Source organism: Schistocerca cancellata, chromosome 9 (genome assembly GCF_023864275.1).
Source record: "Schistocerca cancellata isolate TAMUIC-IGC-003103 chromosome 9, iqSchCanc2.1, whole genome shotgun sequence".
NCBI classification, from domain to species: domain Eukaryota; kingdom Metazoa; phylum Arthropoda; class Insecta; order Orthoptera; family Acrididae; genus Schistocerca; species Schistocerca cancellata.
The window spans coordinates 62,618,103-62,642,370 of NC_064634.1; the positions used below are offsets into that span (position 1 = coordinate 62,618,103).

At 42.6% G+C, this 24,268-nt stretch overlaps 1 protein-coding gene across 2 annotated transcripts in view; it reads right to left on the minus strand.

The window, feature by feature from the left end:
• Positions 1–958: 958 nt before the first annotated feature.
• The window catches only part of LOC126100211 (uncharacterized), a 66,973-nt gene continuing 43,663 nt past the window's right edge, over positions 959–24,268 (minus strand). The window contains exon 5 of one of the 2 annotated variants that reach the window (XM_049910772.1): positions 959–2,538. In XM_049910772.1, the coding sequence (XP_049766729.1) occupies positions 2,386–2,538 (153 nt within the window). In that variant the 3' untranslated portion in view covers positions 959–2,385. Of the gene's footprint in view, positions 2,539–10,958; positions 11,077–24,268 lie in introns of those variants that run through there. The other variant, XM_049910773.1, reaches the window with a different exon arrangement.

Here is a 24,268-nt window from a genome sequence, read left to right on the forward strand (position 1 = left end):
GAGTTTATGGGACGCTTTCGTGAGACCCCTCTGCTGAGGCCTGTCTGGCTTCAGAGGCTCTGTCACTAACTACAATACGACCGGCATAGCCCCCAGTGTCACAAGTGCACATACGCTCCAGCCCGGCGCAACACTGAAGGTACCTACAATATGGCTGTGTCCCCTAGGAGATAAGTTTGTGTGTGATAGCAATGCTCCTCCCTATTGTTTGGGCACCAACAGAGCAGTGATAGTTTCCTTTGAGGTGGTGAATGTTCCTGTTAGTTCAAAATCTATAAAAATAATTATGATGGTAGAACTCCAGCTTGCCCTTAATGAATAATTAGTGTATTAAAAATTGGTAAATCACATTCTACTGCAGGCACATTCCCTATTCTCTCTGGTGCCTTCTATTTTATCTTTGTCTCCATTTGCCCTCACAATGACATGTCCCTTCGCCAGTCTATCCCTGTCTCCTCCCTAAGGGTGAAATTAATGGTTCTCAAAGCTAGAAAATCTATTTCTATTTTTACATGCATCAGTCAACAGCTTTCAGAAACTTGCCACCTGAAGGGAAAGTACTGGGCAGCCATTCTCTCCCCTTGTAATTTTACGGCTTTCTGAACAAAATTTTCCTTTGACAGAGTTACATAATGTTTGATTCACTCACATTTTCCAGGGACACAGAATTATTTGACTATCCTAAATCTGCATAAATGTTCCAGAAGCAGTTTTGCATTATACATGCTAAAAGTTTATTGCTTAAATCAAGATTGAACAAGAAATGATACAGCTCTGTGACCATTTCACAGGACTGAGGAAAATTTCCTATTTCTTTATGCTCTAAAGATTTTTTTTAAAAATCCTACAACACAAAATAAAAGAGGGGTTACATTTTATTAATCCTCAAATTTTTAGGCTTTTGTAGACACTATAAGCATTATAAGATAATAATTACTGTTTATGTCTGACTTTTATATTACCTAGTTTTATGTTATATATTGAGGTAGGATCATTACTTAACTTTCACCAGTCTTTAAAATTGTATTTTATTATTCATTTCTTAGGGCTTTATAAGCATTCACTTTACAGAGACTGTGCATTTTATTTCAACATGCATCACTATAACATAAATAAACTCTTGAACAATGTTTAGAAGACAATAATATAATATTACAAAATTAGAAAATTTTTTGTAAACTAAACCTAATCAGTCTTATATATCAGGTCATATTTTGTTAAGATACTCATCGTTATAAGAGTGCATTACATCATGCAGGATAAATGACATGTCTTCATTACCAATACACAATTTCTACACACCTAATAATTAATAAATTGTAGGCCATCATTTTGAACACAAAACATTCTCCTTTGAATGGACTAGGAAAAAAAAAGTTAAGTGACACTTCCTTATTAAAAAGGAAAGTTTCATAGTACAAGTGTTTCCTATATGCACAAATTTGGCTGAACTTCCCTTTACATGCACATACAACCATGTAACAAATTAATATCACACAGTAGGAAGATCATAAAATATGGAATAACAACAACAAGTAATGTGAAAGACCATATCGTGCTTTCTGGTCAAATCCCCATAGTAAGGAAAACCAAAGCCCTGAGCTCTGCTGGTCAAAAATGTATGCTGTTGTTTATGATTCAAATTGTAAATAATTGAACATTCTCTGGTCAACAACAAACAGCTAATCAAGCTGTTGCTTTTTTTTTACCAAAAATAGAGTGGCAGCAATATTTGAATACAGTAGTAAAATGACCACAGGAAATTCATTAGCCAGTAGATTTTAAGTCTCACAGTTGAATGTGTTTCCTGTGAGTTGGTCTAAGACATTTTAAACCTGCATTGTGTGTACAGACAATCGTACAAAGTCAGTTTTAATGACAACATATAAATACTGTGTAATTATATGAAAAATTGATTTACCAATAGAATACTGTGACAAGAACTAACATTTAGAAGTTTCTATGATATCTTTACAGACATCTACCTTAAATATCTCTTATATGTAAGCACTGCTCACGCAGTACTAACACTTCTGATTAAAGCATAGACAGTTGTACTCATTCACTGAAGGGGCAAGAGTCATCATTCAGATTTTATGCTTGAAAGTTGTAACTTTTATGGTCAGTGTTACAACATACACAAAAACTGACTGGTACAATAGAAACATTAATCAAAATTCATCATGAGATCTAATTTACAAAGTTGTTTCTCTAAAAGACATGTAAGAAAATCTTCCAGATGGCTCTGTAAAAATATTAGCAAAGATATGTTTCAATCAATAACATAACCAAACAAGCTTAGGCTACTTCCTCAGATAAACAGCATTACAAAAGTATTAGGTCTTTCTCTATAACTAAGTGAACATCGAAAATCAATATTACATGTTATGAACCTAACAGATCCTGTAGAACATTATCTAGAAAATTTAAACGCTTGGAACAAGAGGTGTTACAATCTTCTAAAACAAAATCAATAGGTTCCTTCTTGGCATCAAGGTCTGACTGCAGATCCTTCATCCCCAAAGAAAGTTTCTTTTTCTGAAACATAATGAAAACAGTTTAACTAAAAGTTTGGAACCACAAAGTCATCTGTATGTAATTTATGAGGTAACTGAACTGCTCCAAGATATTTTCTTTTGTTATTGAAAATATATGTGTAGGCTGAGTGTTTAATTCCTAAACTTCAAAGAGAAATCTTCTTCCATCTCTCTGAAAATTAATCTACTTCTTTTGCAGTTAAACTGGTTCCTTCCATTTAACACTTCAGGATCAAAAGACATATTCTTATGAAGTCAGTAAATTTTTTTATTTTTATCTTATCTTTAAAAATTGCATGTCCTCCATCACATGACCTATTGAGAAATCAGAGTTAAACTATCTTATAACAATTTTCACATCTGTTTCTGGAGAACCCATAAAACTTCCTCTATACCTAATATATAAAAATGAATATTTGTTTATTTGTTTGTTTTCTGTGCATTGCTATAATGTTTATCCAAATGCAATGAAACTTTGGCAAGATGTTGTCTACACCCGGGAAGATTTGGTTATAACCACACACCTCCCATAGGGGTGGGGTTAGAAAAGGGATGACATGGCAGCATAACTCAGGAACATCTGGAACAATTTCAACCAATATATATATATATATATATATATATATATATATATATATATATATATGTGTATGTGTATGTGTGTGTGTGTGTGTGTGTGTGTGTGTGTAAACTCATTATTTATATAAAAATACTGAGAGGCTAATAACCTACAATCTCTCATGGGCATGTGTGAGAGTGAAAAACCATGACATGTAAAAATATATTTGATGATGACTGTTATTAGTACCAAACACATAGCCTTTGGGGTCACTCGACTCATAGATTACAGTCCTAGTAAATATACACCCCTTGGAGGTGGAGTGTGCGGAGTGGAGAGTGCAAAGTCAGTGCCATATCAGCATCTCTCTGTAACAAATGAAGCAATTTCTACAAAACTTGATATACAGAGGGGTCCAACAAAATGTATCCACTGTTTAAAGATCCATAACTTGCAAACTAATTAACGGAGTTGTCTCATTTTTGGTGAAAGTGTAGCTTAAAGTCCAACTTAAAGATATCACTGCAGGTGTTCGAAATGGTCACCATTAACATCTACACACAAACGATGCCACCGAACTGCAGCAGAACTACTGACTGCAATGTTTTCAGTTGGATATTTGTACATGAATGTACGATGGATTCTCGAAGTTCATCCAATGTGCGTGGCTTTTATCGATAAATGACATCCTTAAGTTTTCCCCAGAGGAGATAGGTCTGGGGAATGTGGTGGATACTCCACAGCACCTCTACGGCCTATCCATCTTCCTAGTAGATTTTCGTCGAGATACACCCTAACACGATTTTGGTAGTGGGCTGGGGCACCATCTTGTTGAAAGTAAACTCTTCTGTCTCCATACAAGTCTCGGATGGCAGGTAAAATGGATGTCTGAAGCTTCTGAAAGTACACCTCACCGGTAACTGCACAGTCAAAGAAGAATGGCCCAATCATGCCCCGGTAAGACAACCCACAACTCACATTTACTCCTGGCAAATTCATGGCTTTGTCTACATGGACATTCAGATGCAACTGTGGCGATTTACTGTACCACTGAGTTTGAACTGTGCCTCATCAGACCACACAATCATCTCTGCAAACTCTTCATCGTTGCGCACCATGTTAGTAAACCACTCGCAGTACTCCATTCTACAATCTGGGTCATCCTCGTTCATTGCGTGTAGCAATTGTGGGATGTAGCACTTCCACTTTGCTGTCTTCAAAATTTGCTGAATACTTGAGCGACTCACTCCAGTTTCACGGGCACACTGTCTCATAGAGTTCTGTGGTGAGCGAGTGAATTGTTGTAACACACATTGGGAGTTAACTGGACTTGTTACTGTTACAGGTTGTCCAGATCGTTGTTTATGTACATCTTTAACACAGCCTTAGGCTTCAAATTTGTCTCGAATGTTACGAATAGTTAAACGTGTCGGTGGCTCTGTTAGATACTCATTTTGCCATTGCCGTTGAACCTCATTAATGTTTTCGTACATAAAATACCACTTCAAAACTGACTTTCTTTCATTGATTGTAAGCCTTGTGCCACCCATGTTTACTCGAGTAACTAGGTGCAACTAAGAACAAAACACTGACTACCTGGTGACTGTCATCTAACAAAACAAAATAAAACAAAACAACGCAATACAATGTTTGTGTGGCAATTGCCGGAACTACAAACTATTACACTACCAAAGATGAGACAACTCCGTCAACTAGTTTGCCAGTTACGGACTTTTAAACAGTGGATACATTTTTTTGGACCCCTCTGTATGTATCACCGGAAAAAAATACTATGATAGTAAGACATCCCTAAGCATCCCTATGGCTGACGGTAAGGATGGAAAGAGGTATCATAAAAGCATAACTCACAATTGTCTGGAGTACTTTCAACCAACTCTGGTATATACATGAATTATATACATGACTCGTTATTTGTATAAAAATAGTGTTGGGAAAAGCTGCTCAAGATTGATCCTACTTTCATTTGTGACAGTGAAACTGTTGTTCCTGCTTGTGCCATTATATAATGAGGAAGCTACAGGAGATTACTAGCACAGTTGGATGATAATGGTGATGGAAACTGGTCACATCTTGTGCATGATCTTTACCTGGCAAAAACAATATTGTCCCCTATGTATATATTAAACATAGCACTGCAAAGGTATAAGGAATTATTGTAAAGACATTCAGCATTGATATTAACATATGTCTTCCACTGATCAAGATGGAGCAGTGCTCAGGTCACTGGACTTGCATTTGGAATACGTGAGATTCAAGTATCAGCTCAGCCACCCACATTTAGCTCTTTCTTAGTGTCCATAAGCCACTGAAGGTGGGGTAGCTCCTTTGTAAAGAACATTCACTATTGCCGTTTCCATTCTTGGCCATCAAAACTTCAGCTCTGTCTCCAATGAATCCATTATCAATAAGATGTCAAGCCCTAATCTTCCTTATTTGCATCATTTATTAACAGTAGGCTTGCTTCCTTTTACCTACAATGAGGACTCTCTGCATCACTCTATCATACCATTTAAACTGTTATTTGTTTATACATTTATAAATGTCTTGGCTACCGGAACTATGCATTTACAAACAGAATTCAGGAAAAGCATAAATCTGCATAGAGCTTCACAAAAGCAATAATTTCTTGAATGCAGTCTTATTTCATAAGCTAGCAATCAAACAGGCCAAATTTTTAATAACCAATTTGTATGGATAATGCAAATTCAGCTTCAAAAGGCAAAGATAAGCAGCTCCTCAACTGAATTGTTGTTCAGTTTGTTCATTTTTGCCCCCCTCTGTTGAGGTCACCCTGACATGAACATATCGACAAATGCACAAAGAAAGGGATATGTTAGACCAAAAAAGAGTGACAGCGCCAAAATAAAGTAGTCCTCCACAATGGTATTGTAAGATAAGTTATGTGTATACTTGACAGGTATCTGTCTATAATTTGGCATGATATATTCACTAGAGATCAGTGGATATCCTTGGATGAAAGATAATGACTTTCTTGTAACAAATAGGTGCATAGGTTTAGGAAATCATACAATACAAATTTAAAAATTCTTCTACTACTTTCATCATAAATATTTCTTAGAGATCATACAGAAAAAGTAACAGAATTATGGCACACACATAGGTACGCATAGTGCCATTTTCTCCTTCATTACTTGTAAATTGTATAGGAAAGAAAATATATATTAATAACACTAACAACTCAATGCCAAATGTTGCACAGTGGCTAACAAAGTTTATCTTGATTAGATGCAGGAAAATGTACTGGGCAATATTACGAAAAGGAAAGATTGCTACCGGCCACAGAGTGGAGTTATCGGGTAGCAGGCAGACACAACAAAAAGACTGCCATACATGTTGAGCTTTTGGAAAAAGGCCTTCTCCTCATAGAAAACACACGCATTCACGCAAGCACAACTCACACACATGACCGCTGTCTCTGACTACTGAGGCCGGCCTCAGTGGTCAGAGAAAGTGGTCGTGTGTGTGTGTGTGTGTGTGTGTGTGTGTGTGTGTGTGTGTGCTGTCTACTTTAGAGAAAGGCATTTTGGCTGAAAGCTCAACATGTATGGCAGTCTTTTTGTGTGTTTGTCTGCAACTCAACATTTTCTTGATATAGTGAGTAGCAATACTGCTCTTACTCCGTGCTGGATTTTCCATTGTTTGAAAATGTACTGGACAGTAGATCTAAGTTGTTCCAATCACTTAACATCAGCACAATACTGAATGCTAATATTCAATGCATTAAAGCTACTCCAAAAACCATGTTAACACAAATATGGAAATCATGAAGCTCACATGTAACATGACTTTCTTCAAAGTGGTGAGAGGTGTGTAAGAAATGCAATTAACATTCATTGAGACACAAAAAAGTGTTTTCTAATAGCTTTAGTCTCAATCCCAACTGCCACACAGATTCTGGCAGCCTAACAGTGTGTATCAAAAATACTTGGACTTATCTAGGGGCCATATGTGCATGAAAAATGTCTTACCACTGCATCATCTCACATGATTACATGTGCCAGGTAATAAGAACAAATTATACGGTACCTTCACGATAAGACTTGATCACATTTCCAGTGGATTCTTTGACATGTAAAGGCTGGTATCTAAAATGGCAGGTGCAAAAGAGCAGTTTCATTGCCTGCAAATTAATGAGCCTCAAACCTTTGTAATTTTATCCCTGGGGATGCCCAAAAGAATTCATTCATGTAATGAGAACCCCAAACACAGCTCCACTGTCAACAAGTCATGGAAATGGTTGAGCATAGCTGATGAAGTTTACCGATTTCTGAGGGTGCGATGGCACGTGATATTACAATATAACAGTTTTTCAGACAGGCAGAAGTGAAGACAGGGATGTAACAGAGGCCTGGCAGTATGGTCATAGTCATGGTCCTGAAGCTATTTACAAGTGTATATGACGTGTGCAGTGATTTAGCAGGTTGGAGTTTCGTGCTCTGTCAAGAATCTTAATTTAGATTTCCCATGATTTTCCTAAATCATTTCATGCAAATGCAGAGATAGTTTTTGATGATACAGTATTTATTATGTATGCTACATCAGACATTATCTTTTCCACCACATGATACATGTCACAATAAATAGTGACAAGTATTAAAAGCATTATTATAATTCTTCATGTATTTTCCCATTAATACATGATACTAAGGATGTGTGTTTTGGTTTGTTCTGACTGTTTCATGTTCATCGTGGGGACTGGCAGATGCAGAACCTCAAGTCTTCATGTGAAACGGCAAATAGCATCACTGGACACCAGTGTTGCTGAGTTGACAGCTGTCATGACAGAAGACAGCTCAATGCAACAAATCAGCCTCTACAATGACAATGAAGACAAGTAAAGAAATACTGTAAGAAAATGAAAGGATGAATGTTGGAATTATGTTCTGTATTCAGTTCATGTCTAGCTTATTTGGTTACACAACAATTTCAATTAACTTTAATGTCTTTATGTGTGGCAGTGTTGTGTATAATGATAATATGCAAAAAATATTTTGAACTCTTCAACAATATTCAGTGGATATTTGATTTATATTTGAAGATTTATTTTTCTGAAAAACTGAAATTTACCTAATGGGAAAAGATTTCTTTGATTAATAAAATGTTCCAGGCTATTATGAAGTGGTTGAATGGATTTCACATTGAAACCAAATGTTTCACCTCCATTTGCAGAGGACACTTTCAATAGGGGTCATAGCTTCGAGTGTCCGATTCACACACTGGATCATTACCGACAGCATCAAAATTCATTTATGCATGTTCCCACACAGTGGTGTGATGTCACATGCTTTGAATACCCGAGCATAAATGGTTGTAGCCGGTTGTTGTCATCTGCTGTTGCTATCACCCCATCTTCTTCAGCACTGGGATCCAGATGTCATTCAATTTTATGCCCTCCTCCTTCCTATTGAAATTCCTGCGGTGTTTAACAATCTTTATGTCCACTCTGTACAGTCTTTCATGGTATCTGCTTGTGCCTACCAGTACTTGAGTCCTATCAAATGAATGAAGTGGTCTCCTGGCTGCACAGCATGTTCCACAACAGATGATCTGTCAATCTCTCCCCTTCTACAGTTGCATTAGTGCTCTGCTGGTCTCTTTTTATCATTGTTTTTGTAGTACTTCGGTACATTTCCCAATAAGTGCCCAGAATCCTATAAATTCCTGTTTTTTTGCAGCAGTTTGTGAGCACTCTTTGTCAGTTTTAGGTGAACGTGTATCTTCCAGGTGGGTTCGTAGATTACCACAATGTTATGTTTTGTCAAGATTTTTCCTGTTTGTTCAGTAATGTTCTTAACAAAAGCCAAGAAAACTTTCAATTCACAGGCACTTGGGCATCACTAAGATTTTTGTATGGTGGTCATAATGTTCATTTTACCTTAGTGGCCAAATAACCATTCTTAAGGGATGCATTGGTGAGGTTTTCTAATTCTGTGTTAAGCAGCTCTGGTTCACAAATGTTCCTTGCTCTATCTGTCAATGTTTTTACGATGCCTTGCTTTTGTTATGGATGGTGGTTCGAGTCCTGTTGTAGGTAACAGCCTGTGTGCATGGGTTTTCAGTAAAATGTGTGGCCTAAGATACCACATTATTTCTTGAAAACCAGCGCATCAAGAAAATTTAATCTTCTCTCTGCCTGCCTCCTCCTCTTCCTCCTACTCCTCCTCCTCCATGGTAAACTGTATCTTCGAATTAATTCCATTGAGATGCTTGTGAAAACAACTTAGTTACTCCCTCCCACGCCTACACAAAACAAACGTATCCTCTATGTACCAGAGCCAAATATTCAGTTTTTTGTTGGCAGTTTCCAATACCTTCTCCTCGAATTTTTCCGTAAAGGAATTCACTATAACTGGGCTTATGGGGTTCCCCATTGGGGTATATTTTTGCTTCTTTCCCTGCTACTGTTTATTTTGTAAGATTTGTGGTGGGTCTTGTACCAGCACTAGCAGGAAGCTGTGTCCCTGGCCGATATAACAGATCAATATTTTGCCGACCCCAATACACCGCCAGATGAAAGTAGTATTACCTTTATCCTCTCTTCTCAGAGTCCGGAACATTTCGTGGCACCTCAAAGTTTGTGAGATATTAAATAATGGGTGTTTAGTTAAAGAGATCAGTGAGACTGACTTTACCAGAGATATGACTGTGAACTCTTCAACAATATTCAGTGGATATTTGATTTATATTTGAAGATTTATTTTTCTGGAAAACTGAAATTTACCTAATGGGAAAAAGATTTCTTCAATTAATAAAATGTTCCAGATAATCCATGGAGAAGTATAATGCGAAGTGAAAATATTAAATACAGTGACAATAACAATTTAGTGTATCAGAGATCATCACTAGTTGTGATGAAGTAGTCCACTACTATCTCTGAACTGCTATAGCAACAGATCAACAACTACTTATAAATCTGAAATATAAGGCTGTTGGCTGCTAATAAATCAGTAACTTCTACTATCAATCAGCAAACATAACCTGCAGTCACTATATAAGTTTATACTTCGCTCTCTCTCTCTCTCTCTCTCTCTCTCTCTCTCTCTCTCTCTCATATATACAACCAACAGTTCCAACCCAAGCCTCCAAGTCACCTTCATTATGTGCCACACCTCACCAGCTGAACATCACATGCCTAGCCCATGCACCTGCTACCCCTGCCTCCCACACTCCTAGCCAGCAAACCTGTTGCTCCCTCCGAGATTCTAGTGACCCATCCCCAATCACACTTCCTGCCTCCTACCTCGCACCCCCTCTACGCACTGAACACTAGTCCACCAGCCAAAATCCAGTCCTGGCATTGTTCTCTTGTGTGTGTGTGTTTTTTGATGACTCAATACTCTACCTATTTGGTGAGTGGTCTTCTTAACTTGTGAATTATTTACATTCTGTCACAACTTTACCATGCATTTATTTGTTTTATTTATTGATTTATATATTTATTCCTCCATGGATCACCTTACAATGATAAAGGGTTTGTGAAAATAAATAGCTCAAAAACATACACTTACACAGAAGCAATAAGTATGTTTTTTTGAGGATAGGAAAGGTGATAGGTCATGCCTTGATGAAGGAACAATCCTGGTATTGGCTTCAAATGATTCAGGAAAACCTGAATGAAGTTGGCCAGACAGAGCAAACTCCATCCTCACAAATATGAGGCCAGCGTCTTAACAAATGCACTGCCCAGTTCAGTTGGTCTTTATTGTAGAATGTTACTGATTTACACACAATGTGCTCCATATAACTTATAATATAAACACAGTTTTGATTTTGATCACTGCGCAAATCGAGGACACCCACTGGCAGCTCCTAAACCATGAACATGCTGCTATGCTCCTCGGACTAACTCTAGTCTGTTCAGAAAACAGATTCCAGGTCCATAAAAGTGCCACTATTCCCCATGTAGGTTCACGTCCTCCCCTCAGGCTACCTGAAAAACTGAATCAACATCCCCCCCCGTGGTGAAAGAAATGTGGACCTCAGAAGAGTGAAGACATTACTATCAACTCCTATTGAATCTTGGCGCATGATTTTCTTACAAAAGCATTGTACTTGACAAGTTGTTCTTTTCCCCTTTCATTATTAACCATTTACTACTCTGAATCCTCTAAGCAAACTTTGATTGTGTAGTTTGGATTACTTATGAAAATCATTTTAGCTGCCTTTTAAATATTTGTATTTTCGTAATCTTTTCATCTCCTTGGGCAATTTATTGTACAATCTTACTCCTTCATACAAAAATGCTATTTTGAGTTTTTGTTTGTTTTTCTTTTGTAAATGTAAGCCTGAATTGTCTTTTGTTCCATGATTATGCATAAAACTGGTATTGATTTAGTAATGTTTCTCCTGATGTGCACAACACACTGGTGCAGGAGGGATACCCAGTTTATTAAACAGCTTTTTACAACGAGCCCAACTATTACTTCTGGTTATTATTCATACTGCCTTTTCTGCGGTATAAGAATGGTGTCCATGTTTTGTGCCTTCAATCCCCAGAAAAGAATCCTATAACTAAGAACTGAGTCCGCATGGGAAGAGCATGTCATCACAAGACACTGGCTGTTACGAACTGACGCTAGAGCCCTAGGAGCAAAACATGCTGGTGAAATTCTTCTTAGCGGCACCTTTGTGTGTTCATTCCATGTTAACTGACAATCAATATTCATCCCTAGAAACTCTGTGTTTGTCACACAGTCTATACCAGATGTAGACGCATGAAACCACAATTTGGTTGCAATAACTGAAAGTATGTTGTTTGAAACTGATAAACAATATTTTATTCAAAATTATCTCCATTGTTATTTAAACTTTTCTCCCCTATTTGGCAGGCTAAGAATGCAAAAAAGCCAGTTCTTCTTTTGAAGCGAACCAGTCAGCGAGCCATTTTCGTACATTTTCATATCAATTGAAGTGCTGTTCAGCGAGAGCATGTCCCAGTGATGCAAATAGATGATGGACAGAACCAAGTCAGGAGAATAAACCACATGCCCTGGTATTTCCCAACTGAATGCCTTGATTGTTTCCCTGACCCATTTTGCTGCGTGTGACGGGGCAATATGACTTCGTGTTGCTGTTTTCTATATTCCGGTCCTTTTTTACGTAACGCTCAATTTAAATCAATCATTTGCTCTTGGTAGCGATCAGTGTTAACAGTTTCACCAGGTTTTAACAACTCATAATAGATTACACCCTTCTGATCCCATCAAACACAGAGCATTGTCTTCTTTCCAAAGCGATTTGATCTTGCAGTAGATGTCGATGGTATGCCTGGATTCACCCGTGATTTACAGTGCTTAGGATTCTCAAAATATATCCATTTTTCATCACCTGTCACTATTCGATGGAGAAGTGATTTTCTTTTGTATCTGGTGAGCAGCATTTCACAAGTGGTCCTTTGATCTGCTTGCTGTCTTTCATTCAGCTCATTCAGAACCCATTCTCCCACTTTCTGCACCTTTCCCATAGCTGTCCGCCTCCATAGCAATCGCCGAAGTGGCATCAAATAAAAAAGACTTGCAATATGGCGACTGAACCCTAAAGTAGATATCCCGGTCAATAAATGCCATACGATCATTTCATTTTTTTCCCCATAGCTTTCAACCAAAGAGAAATGGCTTTCTGCATCACATTAAATTGTTCAGCGAGTTCCTGTTGAGTTTGAGTATCATCATCATCCAATAAGGTTTGCAATTCGTTGTCTCTCAACCTTTTCAGTGGTTTCCCATGCTTGTCATCTCTCACATCAAAATCCCCACATCTGAATTTTTTGAACCACTCAAAATACTGTGTTTTCTCAAGAGCATACTCGTCAAAAGCTTCAACAAGCATTCGATGTGATTATGCTGCAGTTTTCTTCAAATGATAACAGAAAACCAACGCTGTCAGCAAATAGTAGTTTGTAGGCACAAAATTCGACATGTTAACGAGTTTGAAACAGATACTGATGTATGGAACTTGGGTTACTGTGTGCCGACATTTGTCGTCTGCCATTACAGGAAACACCTATAGGGTAATTCCAGTTTCATATTTCTACACCTGGTAGATTTGTCATGTGCACTTACTGTTACAGAATTGTGTCCCTCTTTGTGCTGAAGTGCACACTGTTCATTTTCTTTATGTTCAATGCTGATTTATTACATTCTGTCCAATTGTAAACACCACTGATTGTTTCATACGCTTTCTCTACTAGGAGTTTTGGTGTTTTATCAGTGACTATGATGTTGCTGTCATAAGTAAAAATAAATTTTTCTCCATATCTTGTATTGTCTAGAAAGTCATTGATACATTAATAACAGAATTTTGGGCCCAGTAACTGCCCTGAGGAACACCTATGCTTATGGGTTTCTTGTCTGACAATTATTTTATTAAAAATTTATCATCAGCAAATGTGTGAACCATCTCTACCTTTTTGTACTCTGTTTGCTAGGTAAGACTGGAACCATTCATTTGTTATTCCTTTTACACCTAGTGCTTCTAGCTTGTTTGTTACTTGAGTCACAAATGATGGCAGTTGAGTTTAGGTTTGTTTTATGCACCTATGTCACATGTTCTCTGACAGCCAGTGAGCATTCATTAGTGTTCTGAATGCTCTGCTGTGAATGCTGCAGCCAATGCAAGCATTAAACTTGATTTTAGTAAGAGATTAGTAAATTTTTATTCCATTCTCTGTTACTCGTCATCGCTGATAGTGATGGAAGCAACAAATTCTACTTAACTAAATGGGAGGCACAATTTCCAAGGTGCATGCTTTCTTCAAGCACAAATAATATATAAGTGTGTCCCACAACTGTCGTTTGTAACCAACAACAACGAAATCATAGTCTGCACCTCGACCTGCATGTACTGCCATTGTTCGTGAATCTGATTGCAGTAGTATTTTATGGTCAATAGAGTTAAAGATCTGAGACAAGCCTTAGAGTATGCCTATGACAGAGACATCCTTCTCAAGAGCTTCAAGTACCGTATTTTTAAATTAAGTAATGGCCAATGTTGTACTTCTCCTGCTTCAGAAACCAAACATGTAAATTCATATATCATTGTAAAAGTAATCTCTGGATGAAGACATTACTATGCTGCACTAATCTTTTGCAAATGTATCAAAAGCATGAAATTTCATTTTTCTAGGAGTTAATACCACAGTGAACAGTTCATATCAATTGAAAATTGCAATGTACCAATGTACAAAGCTTTCTCAATAATACCTAAGAACTGCAGCAATATAGAAATGATATATAGATTCACCAGATAGGTGGCATCGAGTTGCAAACAAACTTGATGAAAAGGAATGCTAGAAATATCTCAGCTTTTGGACGCAGTCCTACTTCGTAAGTGCAGAAAACCCACACACATTCATACAAAAATTCTCTCTCTCTCTCTCTCTCTCTCTCACACACACACACACACACACACACACACACACACACACACACACAGCCATGTTCTCCAGGCATCAAGCCTCAAGTGTTAAGGTGGTGGTGGTGGTGGTTGTTGGGATGTTTAAGGGGGACTAAACAGCTAAGGTCATCAGTCCCCCATTCCAAAAACAGGCGAGACATAAATGCACGAAGCAGGTAAAACCCCAAGGGGAAGGAGACTCCCCCCAGGCCTTAAAAGAACACAAATGCAGTAACGAACACTACAGACACGAAGAGTACAGATGAACACCAGACAAAGAGAAACAGAAGAAAAGAAGACGGCCGGAGACTGGTCGACTGACCACGACTACAAAAAAGGGAAAGAGTCAACCATCTTACTACACACTAAAACCTGCAACCAAATACGAGAGACTCGAGGACAAGAGACACACAAAGGGAAAGGAGCAGGACCTCCCTAAATGGAACCATAAAAAGGACTACCACGGATAAAATGTAAAACGTCATCAGCCACGGAGGCATTGTCGCTTAAAACCAAAGGCAAAGTGCCCAGGAGATTAAAAGACTGCTGGAGGGTGCGCAGTCGGGGACACTCCAATAAAATGTGGGCGACCGTCAGCCGGGACCCACACCGACACAGGGGGGGACCCTCCTGACGCAAAAGATGGCCGTGCGTCAGGTATGTATGGCCGATGCGGAGCCGACACAGGATAACAGAGTCCCTGCGAGAAGACCGCAGGGAGGAGCGCCACAAATCAGTCGTCTCCTTGACAGCCCACAGTTTATTAGGCGCTGTCATGCCTCGCCACTCAGCAGACCACATCCCAAGCACCTTACGGCGCAACACCAGCTGCTGATCGTGAGCCGTGAGGCCGATTTCCAAAGCTGGGGCGTCGATCGCCCCTTTGGCCAGCCTGTCAACACGTTCGTTCCCCGGGATGCCAACATGACCTGGCGTCCAAACCAAGACCACCGAACGACCAGAACGAGCAACGGCGGAAACAGACTCCTGAATAGAGGACACCAGAGGAGAAGAGGGATAGCAGCGGTCGATGGCCTGAAGGCTGCTCAGGGAGTCACTGCAGATGACGATGGACCTACCTGAGCAGAAACGCATACGCTCAAGAGCGAGCAATATGGCCACCAGATCTGCAGTAAAAATACTGCAGCCAGCCGGCAAGGAGCGCTGCTCAACATGGGCAGCGTGAGCAAAAGCGTAAGCAGTGTGACCATCAACCAGGGAACCATCAGTGTAGACAGTCTCACAGTCCGAAAATGAGGCGAGGAGTGCAAGAAAACGGCGACGGAGGGCCACAGGCGGAACCGAGTCCTTGGGTCCCTGTGCCAAGTCCAGACGGACGGACGGCCGGGACAAACACCAGGGAGGTGTAGGTGCACGGACCCAGAAGGGAGGCAGAAGAGGGAATGACCCCAGTTCCGACAGCAGGGACTGGACGCGGACAGCTACGGAAAGCCCAGAACTAGGTCGCCACTCGGGCAGATGGAGGACCATGGCAGGGAAAAGCAGGCGACGATTGGGATGGCCTGGCGAGCAATGCACGTGGACAGCATAGTCGGCGAGCAGTCGATGGCGGCGAATCTGCAGCGGGGGAACCCCGGCCTCCACCAGTAGACTATCCACGGGGCTGGTACAAAAAGCGCCAGTTGCAAGCCGAACCCCACAGTGGTGTATGGGGTCTAACAACTTCAACACTGAGGGTGATGCAGACCCATAGGCCAGGCTCCCATAATCAAGCCGGGACTGCACAAGGGCTTTGTATAATCGCAACAGCGTGCAGCGATCCACACCCCAAGATGTGTGGCTGAGGCAGCGGAGGGCGTTGAGGTGCCGCCAGCACTTTTGCTTCAGCTGAGTAAGATGAGGAACCCATGTGAGCCGGGCATCAAACACGAGTCCTAAGAAGCGACAAGTGTCCACCACTTCAAGCAGGTGCCCGTCGAGGTAAAGTTCAGGATGAGGGTGGACCGTCCGACGCCTGCAGAAGTGCATAACGCGAGTCTTGGCTGCAGAGAACTGCAAACCATGAGTCAGAGCCCATGATGCTGCCTTGCGAATGGCTACTTGCAGCCTGCGTTCGGCGACTCCCGTAGTCGTGGAGCGAAAGGAGATGCAGAAGTCGTCGGCATACAAAGAAGGAGACACCGACGACCCCACAGCTGCAGCCAGACCATTAATGGCCACTAGAAATAAGGAGACGCTCAACACCGAGCCCTGCGGGACCCCATTTTCCTGTATATAAGATGAACTAGAGGCGGCACCCACCTGCACCCGGTAAGAGCGGTGCAATAAAAAGGTTTGAAGAAAAGCCGGGAGCTGACCACGAAGACCCCACTCATGCAACGTAGCAAGGATATGATGCCTCCATGTGGTGTCATACGCCTTCCGCAGATCAAAAAAGACAGCAACGAGATGCTGACGTCGGGCAAAGGCCGTACGGATAGCAGATTCCAGCTGCACCAAATTGTCCGCTGCAGACCGGCCCCGACGGAAGCCACTCTGGGATGGAGCGAGGAGACCGCGCGACTCAAGGACCCAACACAAATGCCGCCCCACCATACGTTCGAGCAATTTGCACAAAACATTGGTGAGGGTAATGGGACGATAGCTGTCCACCGCCAGTGGGTCCGCACCGGGCTTCAAGATGGGGACAATAACACCCTCTCGCCATTGCGACGGGAACACGCCCTCGCTTCAAATGCGGTATAAGATGGTGAGGATGTGTCGCTGGCAGTCCCTGGAGAGATGCTTCAGCATCTGTGCGTGGATGCAGTCTGGTCCTGGTGCTGTATCAGGGCAATCGGCGAGGGCAGCGAGGAATTCCCTCTCGCTGAAAGGAGCATTGTATTTTTCAGAACGACGCGTGTGGAATGATAATGGCGTCTGCTCGGCCCGCTCCTTGAGAGAGCGAAAGGCGGGGGGATAAGTTGCAGTCGCAGAGATCGTAGCAAAGTGCGCTGCAAGGTGTTCAGCAATGATGGCAGCGTCCGTGCAGACAGCGCCGCCCAGGGAGATCCCAGGGACACCCATAGGGGTCTGGTATCCATAAATCCGCCGGATCCAGGACCACACGAGCGAGGGGGAGACATGGGAGCCCAGGGATGAGACGTACCTCTCCCAGCACTCCTGCTTACGCCGTGCTATAAGACGACGGGCCAAGGCACGGAGCCTCTTAAAGGCGATGAGGGTCTCCAGAGACGGGCGCCGCCTATGACGCTGGAGAGCCCGCCTATGGTCGCGAATAGCCTCAGCAATCTCCGGCAACCACCAGGGTACAGCCTTCCTCCGAGGGAGTCCAGAAGAGCGGGGGATGGCAGCCTCGGCTGCCGAAATGATTGATGTGGTTAAGACACGGCCTACCTCGTCAATGTCACCCTGTGGGGGAGACTCGATGGTTGCAGCGGAAGTAAAAAGCGGCCAGTCAGCCCTGTGGAGAGCCCAGCGGGGCAGGCGCCCAGAGGAATGACACTGGGGCAGTGACAAATAGATGGGAAAATGGTCACTACCACACAGGTCAGGATGCACCCTCCAGTGGAGGGATGGGACAAGTCCGGGGCTGCAAAGAGAGAGATCGATGGCCGAGAACGAGCCATGGGCCACACTGAAATGCGTGGGAGCACCGGTGTTCAAGAGGCTAAGGTCGAGCTGAGCCAACAAATGCTCCACGGCATCACCGCGGTCATCGGAGACAGTCCCACCCCACAGAGGGCAGTGGGCATTGAAATCGCCCAGAAGCAGCAATGGTGGCGGGAGTTGTGCCAGCAGCGCAGCCAAGACATGGCGGTGGAGCTCCCCATCCGGAGGAATGTAAACAGAGCAAACAGTAATAGCCGGCGAGAGCTCAACCCTGGCAGCGACTGCCTCTAAAGGCGTCTGAAGGGGTACTGGCGAGCTACAGACAGAGTGGTGAACAAAGAGGCAAACCCCACCCGACGCTCGGTGACAGGCAGCGCGGTTCTTATAGTATCCCCGATAACCGCGAAGGGCGGGGGTCCGCATTGCAGGAAACCAAGTTTCCTGCACAGCAATGCAGAGAACAAGGGGAAACACTCAGAAGCATCCGGAGCTCAGGCAGGTGGCGGAAATAACCGCCGCAGTTCCACTGGAGAATGGAAGCAGTAAGGGACTGGGAGGGCGTGAATGCGACTAAGAGGCAGACGGCGCCTCAGAGCCAACTGCCGCCACCGGGGGAGAGTCAGCTGTGTCCATAGGAAAGGCCCCCAAGGGTTCCGCGGCAGAGGCGAGGATCTCCACCTCATCCCCGGAGCCAGGACTATGGACAGCAGGCGGTACTGAAACCGCCAGGAACGTCCTTCTTCTTGGACACATTCCGTTCCTTCTTCTCGCGTCAGCCCTTAGGGTGAGAGGGCTGGGAGAGCTTCTCCGAAGGAGCATCGGAGGCTGACGACGATGCAGAAGCCCTACGACCAGCAGGTGGCGGAACCTTCAGCCACTGGCTGACATCTGGGGGGGTAGGAGAAGAAACGGAGGAAGGGAGAGCCCCGAGGGACCCCTTCCGCGAGAGAGGAATCGGCAGAGGCAACGCCGGTGGAGAACGAGGGGGAGGGATCGAGCCCCCCAGTTTCGGTGGAGATGCCACTCCCGAAGTAAGCGTGGGGGGAGCGACAGAAGAGGGTTTACCCCCAACGGCTAAGGGGGCAACAGAGGAAGGCTTGCCCCCAGACACGAGGGGGGCAGACAGAGATGCACGGCCCCGAGGGCCCACTGAAGGCGGCACAGATGAGGCGACAACCGTCGCTCGCGTGGGCGACGATAACGTGGCTGCAGCATAAGATGTTCGAATGGAAGCAGGATACAACCTTTCATATTTCAGTTTAGCCTCTCGATAAGTAAGCCGGTCCAGGGTCTTAAATTCCATTATCTTCCGCTCCTTATGAAGAACGGGGCAATCCGGCGAGCATGGAGAGTGGTGCTCCCCACAGTTGACACATACAGGAGGAGGCGCACATGGAGAATCGGGATGAGAGGGGCGTCCGCAATCGCGACATGTAGCGCTGGATGGGCAACGGGAGGACATATGCCCAAAATTCCAGCACTGGAAGCACCGCATCGGGGGAGGGACGTATGGCTTGACGTCGCAACGGTAAACCATCACCTTGACCTTCTCGTGCAAGACATCACCCTCGAAGGCCAAGATAAAGGCACCGGTGGCCACCCTGTTAGTCTTGGGTCCTCTATGTACACTCTTTGACATAAAACTTGACCGGCGGCCGGCCGCTTCAGAGGCTAAGTCCGCGCCGATCGCGACATGGGACAAAGAAACTGGCCAACTCGCTAATTCTCTAAGTCCGGTTATCTGCACAATCTGGCAACACTGTAGACTGCGGCACTTCCTGGAGGAAAACTTGTCCCAAGATAGAGAGACTTTAGGCTGATTACGCCTGTGGTCTAGCGGTAGCGTGCGTTGTTTCTGTTCATAATGTCAGTGGATCGAGAGCAGCTGGCATAAAATATTTTTATAGCCTCTTCTGTCTGAATGCTGAAGACGTGAATGTAATGGTAGAGCAGATTCAATCTATTTCGCTTTGTGACACACCGATATCAAAATTTTATCTAGTAACGATTTTGCGGCAGATTTCCTGCAGACTGTCCTCCTCTGGACGCCGTATGCGGCAAAGCTCCGGGATCCATTTGCTGGCTACTGGCAGCGGCCGTGGCGACAGCAGCGGCGCTGCACTCCCCCGTTCTTTATCGAAAGCGCCTGCTACCGCTCATCGCTTTTGATGATTTAAAACGCTTTATTATTAAATGTTGCTCCACAGAAAATTTCTACAATTTCCATTCACGCTCAAAAGCAACGGAGACAGACGCCCTGATTAGTAGGCGGGTAATCGGCAAGAGCTGAGTATGGCCCGAAATTAATTTTATAGACTGGGACGAAATTAAACCACCTCACTACATTCGATGAATTTATAAATGCTTCATACCTCGTTTCTTTTCCTTTCAAACTTAATTATTTGTGCAACTTTTGATCAATGTTTGGATGTTTTCGTCAAGCCAGAGTGAGCGTCTGTGGTGTAAAGTGTATTACAGTTCTTGTTTCATTCCTTATGGTAAGTCTATGCGATAAACTGTGTGAATACCTTGCAATGCATGCTCTGTAGCAGTGCAGGCACACTGCACATTTGGAGTTCCATGTATGGGTTCATGAAGTATTTATTGTTGATCGGAAGTGATAGTTAAGGTCATCAGATTTAAACCAGAAAAATTTGTCGTTTTGAAGGTTTCAGAGAACGGAAAGGAATTGCTAACGCCGGTGTTAGAAAACGTCTACAGTTAAACGCTATTGCAAAAATTTAGAAGATGTGAACTATATTAATGAACATGTGCACTTCATAAACAACCTTCTGACATGTTAGACCTATATGACGAACAAAGCTCAAATTTATATCGTTGACAGTCGGTTTGAATCTTTTCAGGACCTATTTTACAGTGAAGCACCTTGGAATTTGCAAAGCAGAAATCCATGATATTAACTTAATTTACTAAGTCGAAATCGGACGAAGATTGATGTTTAAAGGCATTCTTCAGATTTCGCATAAGAAATTTTTACTAGCAGTTTGCAACTCCATTAATTAAAATGGAAAATAAAAGGTTTTAGTCAGCGGCTTCTACCGTGATTCGAACTTATAGTACAAGCACTGCAACGCACAAGGGAACCTCTGAGCTAACGACACACTGGCGGCCAGGGGCGGACTATAGTCACTGCGATGTTGCCTGAGCCTCAAAACGCAACCTTAAACACAGAAACAGAGGAGGTGGAGATTACTGTTTTAACGTCCCGTCGACAACGATGTCATTAGAGACGGAGCACAAGCTCGGATTAGGGAAGGATGGGGAAGGAAATCGGCCGTGCCCTTCCTAAGGAACCATCCCGGAATTTGCCTGAAGCGATTTAGGGAAATCATTGAAAACCTAAATCAGGATGGCCGGGCGCGGGATTGCACCATCGTCCTCCCGAATGCACACACAAACAGGTGTTACTTATGTGAAGAACGCCGTTCTTGGAGTCCAGAAATTAAATATACTTTCTAATTGTGTCATCTTGCAGTGGATTATATCGTACGAGTCTTTGATGTGGAAAACGAATGTTAAGTGAATTTAGCGAGGTAACGCCGACCTACACCCGAAAGTAAATGCACTATCAGAGTGTTGACAAAAACTTGCTACGACGCTGCCATTTCTCGGCTCTCTGACGAGGCAGCTCTTCAGCGAAATGCTTGCCGTGATTCTCCGATACGGTTCTTCAGAGTGGAGACGCGCGCGCACGTTTGGTTTTTATGCGGCGTTCTCCCCTGGTGGTTTCTGACGTCGCCTTGTGGGCTATGTATACATATGAGACATTCAATTATCATTAATCCAGAATGATACAAGTTTCAGCTTCCGGCGTGGAAGAAGGCTGTTGACGCCGACATTACATCATTTCAACGTAGGGAAAGCAAAACGGATCATTCAATGTTTCTCATTCAACATAAAGCATGTGAGATAAATTTCCGTAACGTTCATAATCATCTAAAAATACAAACGAAGTAAAAATACACCAGAATCTTATTCGAATTGAATATAATGTAAGATACCAAACGCTTTGCACCTCGATGTCGAATTTGTCCACTTGCAATCGTTTGCAGCATGCACATAGATTGTCATGATTACCACGAGAATGAAGAAATATGTTGGTAAGGATGGAAGCAAGAAGAGACGCAGTCAACAAATATTCTATTCCTCATGGCATTCATTTCATTTGACGCGTAAGAAGAGGTAAAGCGGGAATTTACTTTCGTTAACACGAAAGATATGCCGCACATATTGATAACGAGGAAGTCTGCGTCTTCATACGTTTCCTCCTTGAAATCTGTATGCTCTATTATATACTAAGTAGCCCGATCATTGTTTCAGTAATGTGACCCTCTTGTTTGACCCCGTAACGATGAACAGATTCCAAATGCATGTCTCTGCGTGAAAGTAGCTGTTCGAACCCTTCCTGGGTTGTTTTTTGTGTTTTATTGCTTGGAATTCCTGAAGCAGACCACTGTGCCTTCCCCCCTCGTGGGTTAGGTCTCAAAACTAAACCGCTTTGTATCCAATGGCATAATTTATTCATACAGCATCAGCATAAGACTCTTGCGAGTGAGAGAATGACAATAACAATCGTAACAAGAACAAGCAAATAATGAATGATGTTTATTCCAACGCAGAAAGAGAATGGCTTTAAATATAAAAATCTATATCTATATCCATATCTATTGATCTTCGAGTTGGCACAATGACAATATATTCTTAGCATTTAGTTACTGAATTTAGTTCTGGATGTTTGCAGAGAAAAGGAAAAGTCGGTACTTCTCGCTAGTGTAATATAATGTGAACCAGCAACTACCCTTTCCTTAGAACACGACTCAAGCAGGTCCTCAAGTAGGCACTGCTGCACTCTGTTCCCTGACATTGCTCTGATGACGGTTAATGCAGATGGTTCCGATTATGAAATACAAAACGTATTGCAGGTTAGTTCCTAGGATAGTAACATTAAATTTGCGTTGTAGACGGCACATGAACGTGACGACTATCCATATTACTCATCAATATAAAAAGACAGTATTTTGGGAATTTAGCAGGATTACTCAAAATGAATTCTGAAATTGGGTGACTGACCGCACAGGTGCTAAACGTCGTCAAGAGTATACGATGTCCTAATCGCATTAGGAATATGAAGATCGTCTTCGACAGCTCGCAACTTTCACATAGCTAACCCCACCCTACTCCAGACAGCTCTCGGTGGAGTTGCACTACGTTGCCGATGTTATGGAAGGCCTTCAAACCGACAACAGACCACATATTGAAAAATACAAGCGAATTCTCTTGCAGCGTAAGCTTATTGTAACTAATCTAAAAATTATTGGAGAGGAACATTGTCCTATTCAAAAAAGTAAAATGTTACACACTGTTGACGTCAAACGGACATTATCTATGTCCTGTCTTGTGTCCTACTCATCTATAATATCAAGTGTACTATGAAAATGATTATATATAATGGATTATAAGGTAATGCATTGATACCAGATGGTGGGGGCCGGCCGATGTGGCCGTGCGGTTCTAGGCGCTTCAGTCTGGAACCGCGTGACCGCTACGGTCGCAGGTTCGAATCCTGTCTCGGGCGTGGATTTGTGTGATGTCCTTAGGTTAGTTAGGTTTAAGTAGTTCTAAGTTCTAGGGGACTGATGACCTTAGAAGTTAAGTCCCATGGTGCTCAGAGCCATTTGAACCATTTAACACAAAATGACATTAAAAATTTAAGTTATTCACGAGCAGCTAGTTGAGAATATGTATGAACATTAAATGACACGACGAACCGTCATGTTCTGCATATGGATTAAAACCCAGCTCATGCAGACTAAGCAAAGATTTCGTGACTGACGGAAACTAACAGTCATTCCTGATTAGGCATACAGCGAGTGATATACCTCGAGTTTAGACAGTATCAGTTAGCAAATATCAACTTTAAATTGCATAACGCAAACATTTTTAACAGACGCGAATTCCTACCCAGCATCTATTGTCCCTGTTAACGAACTACGAGAGATGTTAAATATTGCTTCTTCACAAGTAACTTACTTGAAATGCCGTGAGGTAAAGCTGTGTGTTGGACACGGATTCGAACCCGGAACCTAATCGGATTGCTATCGAAGCACAGTCAAATGTGACATATCGGAATTTCGCGGCAGTA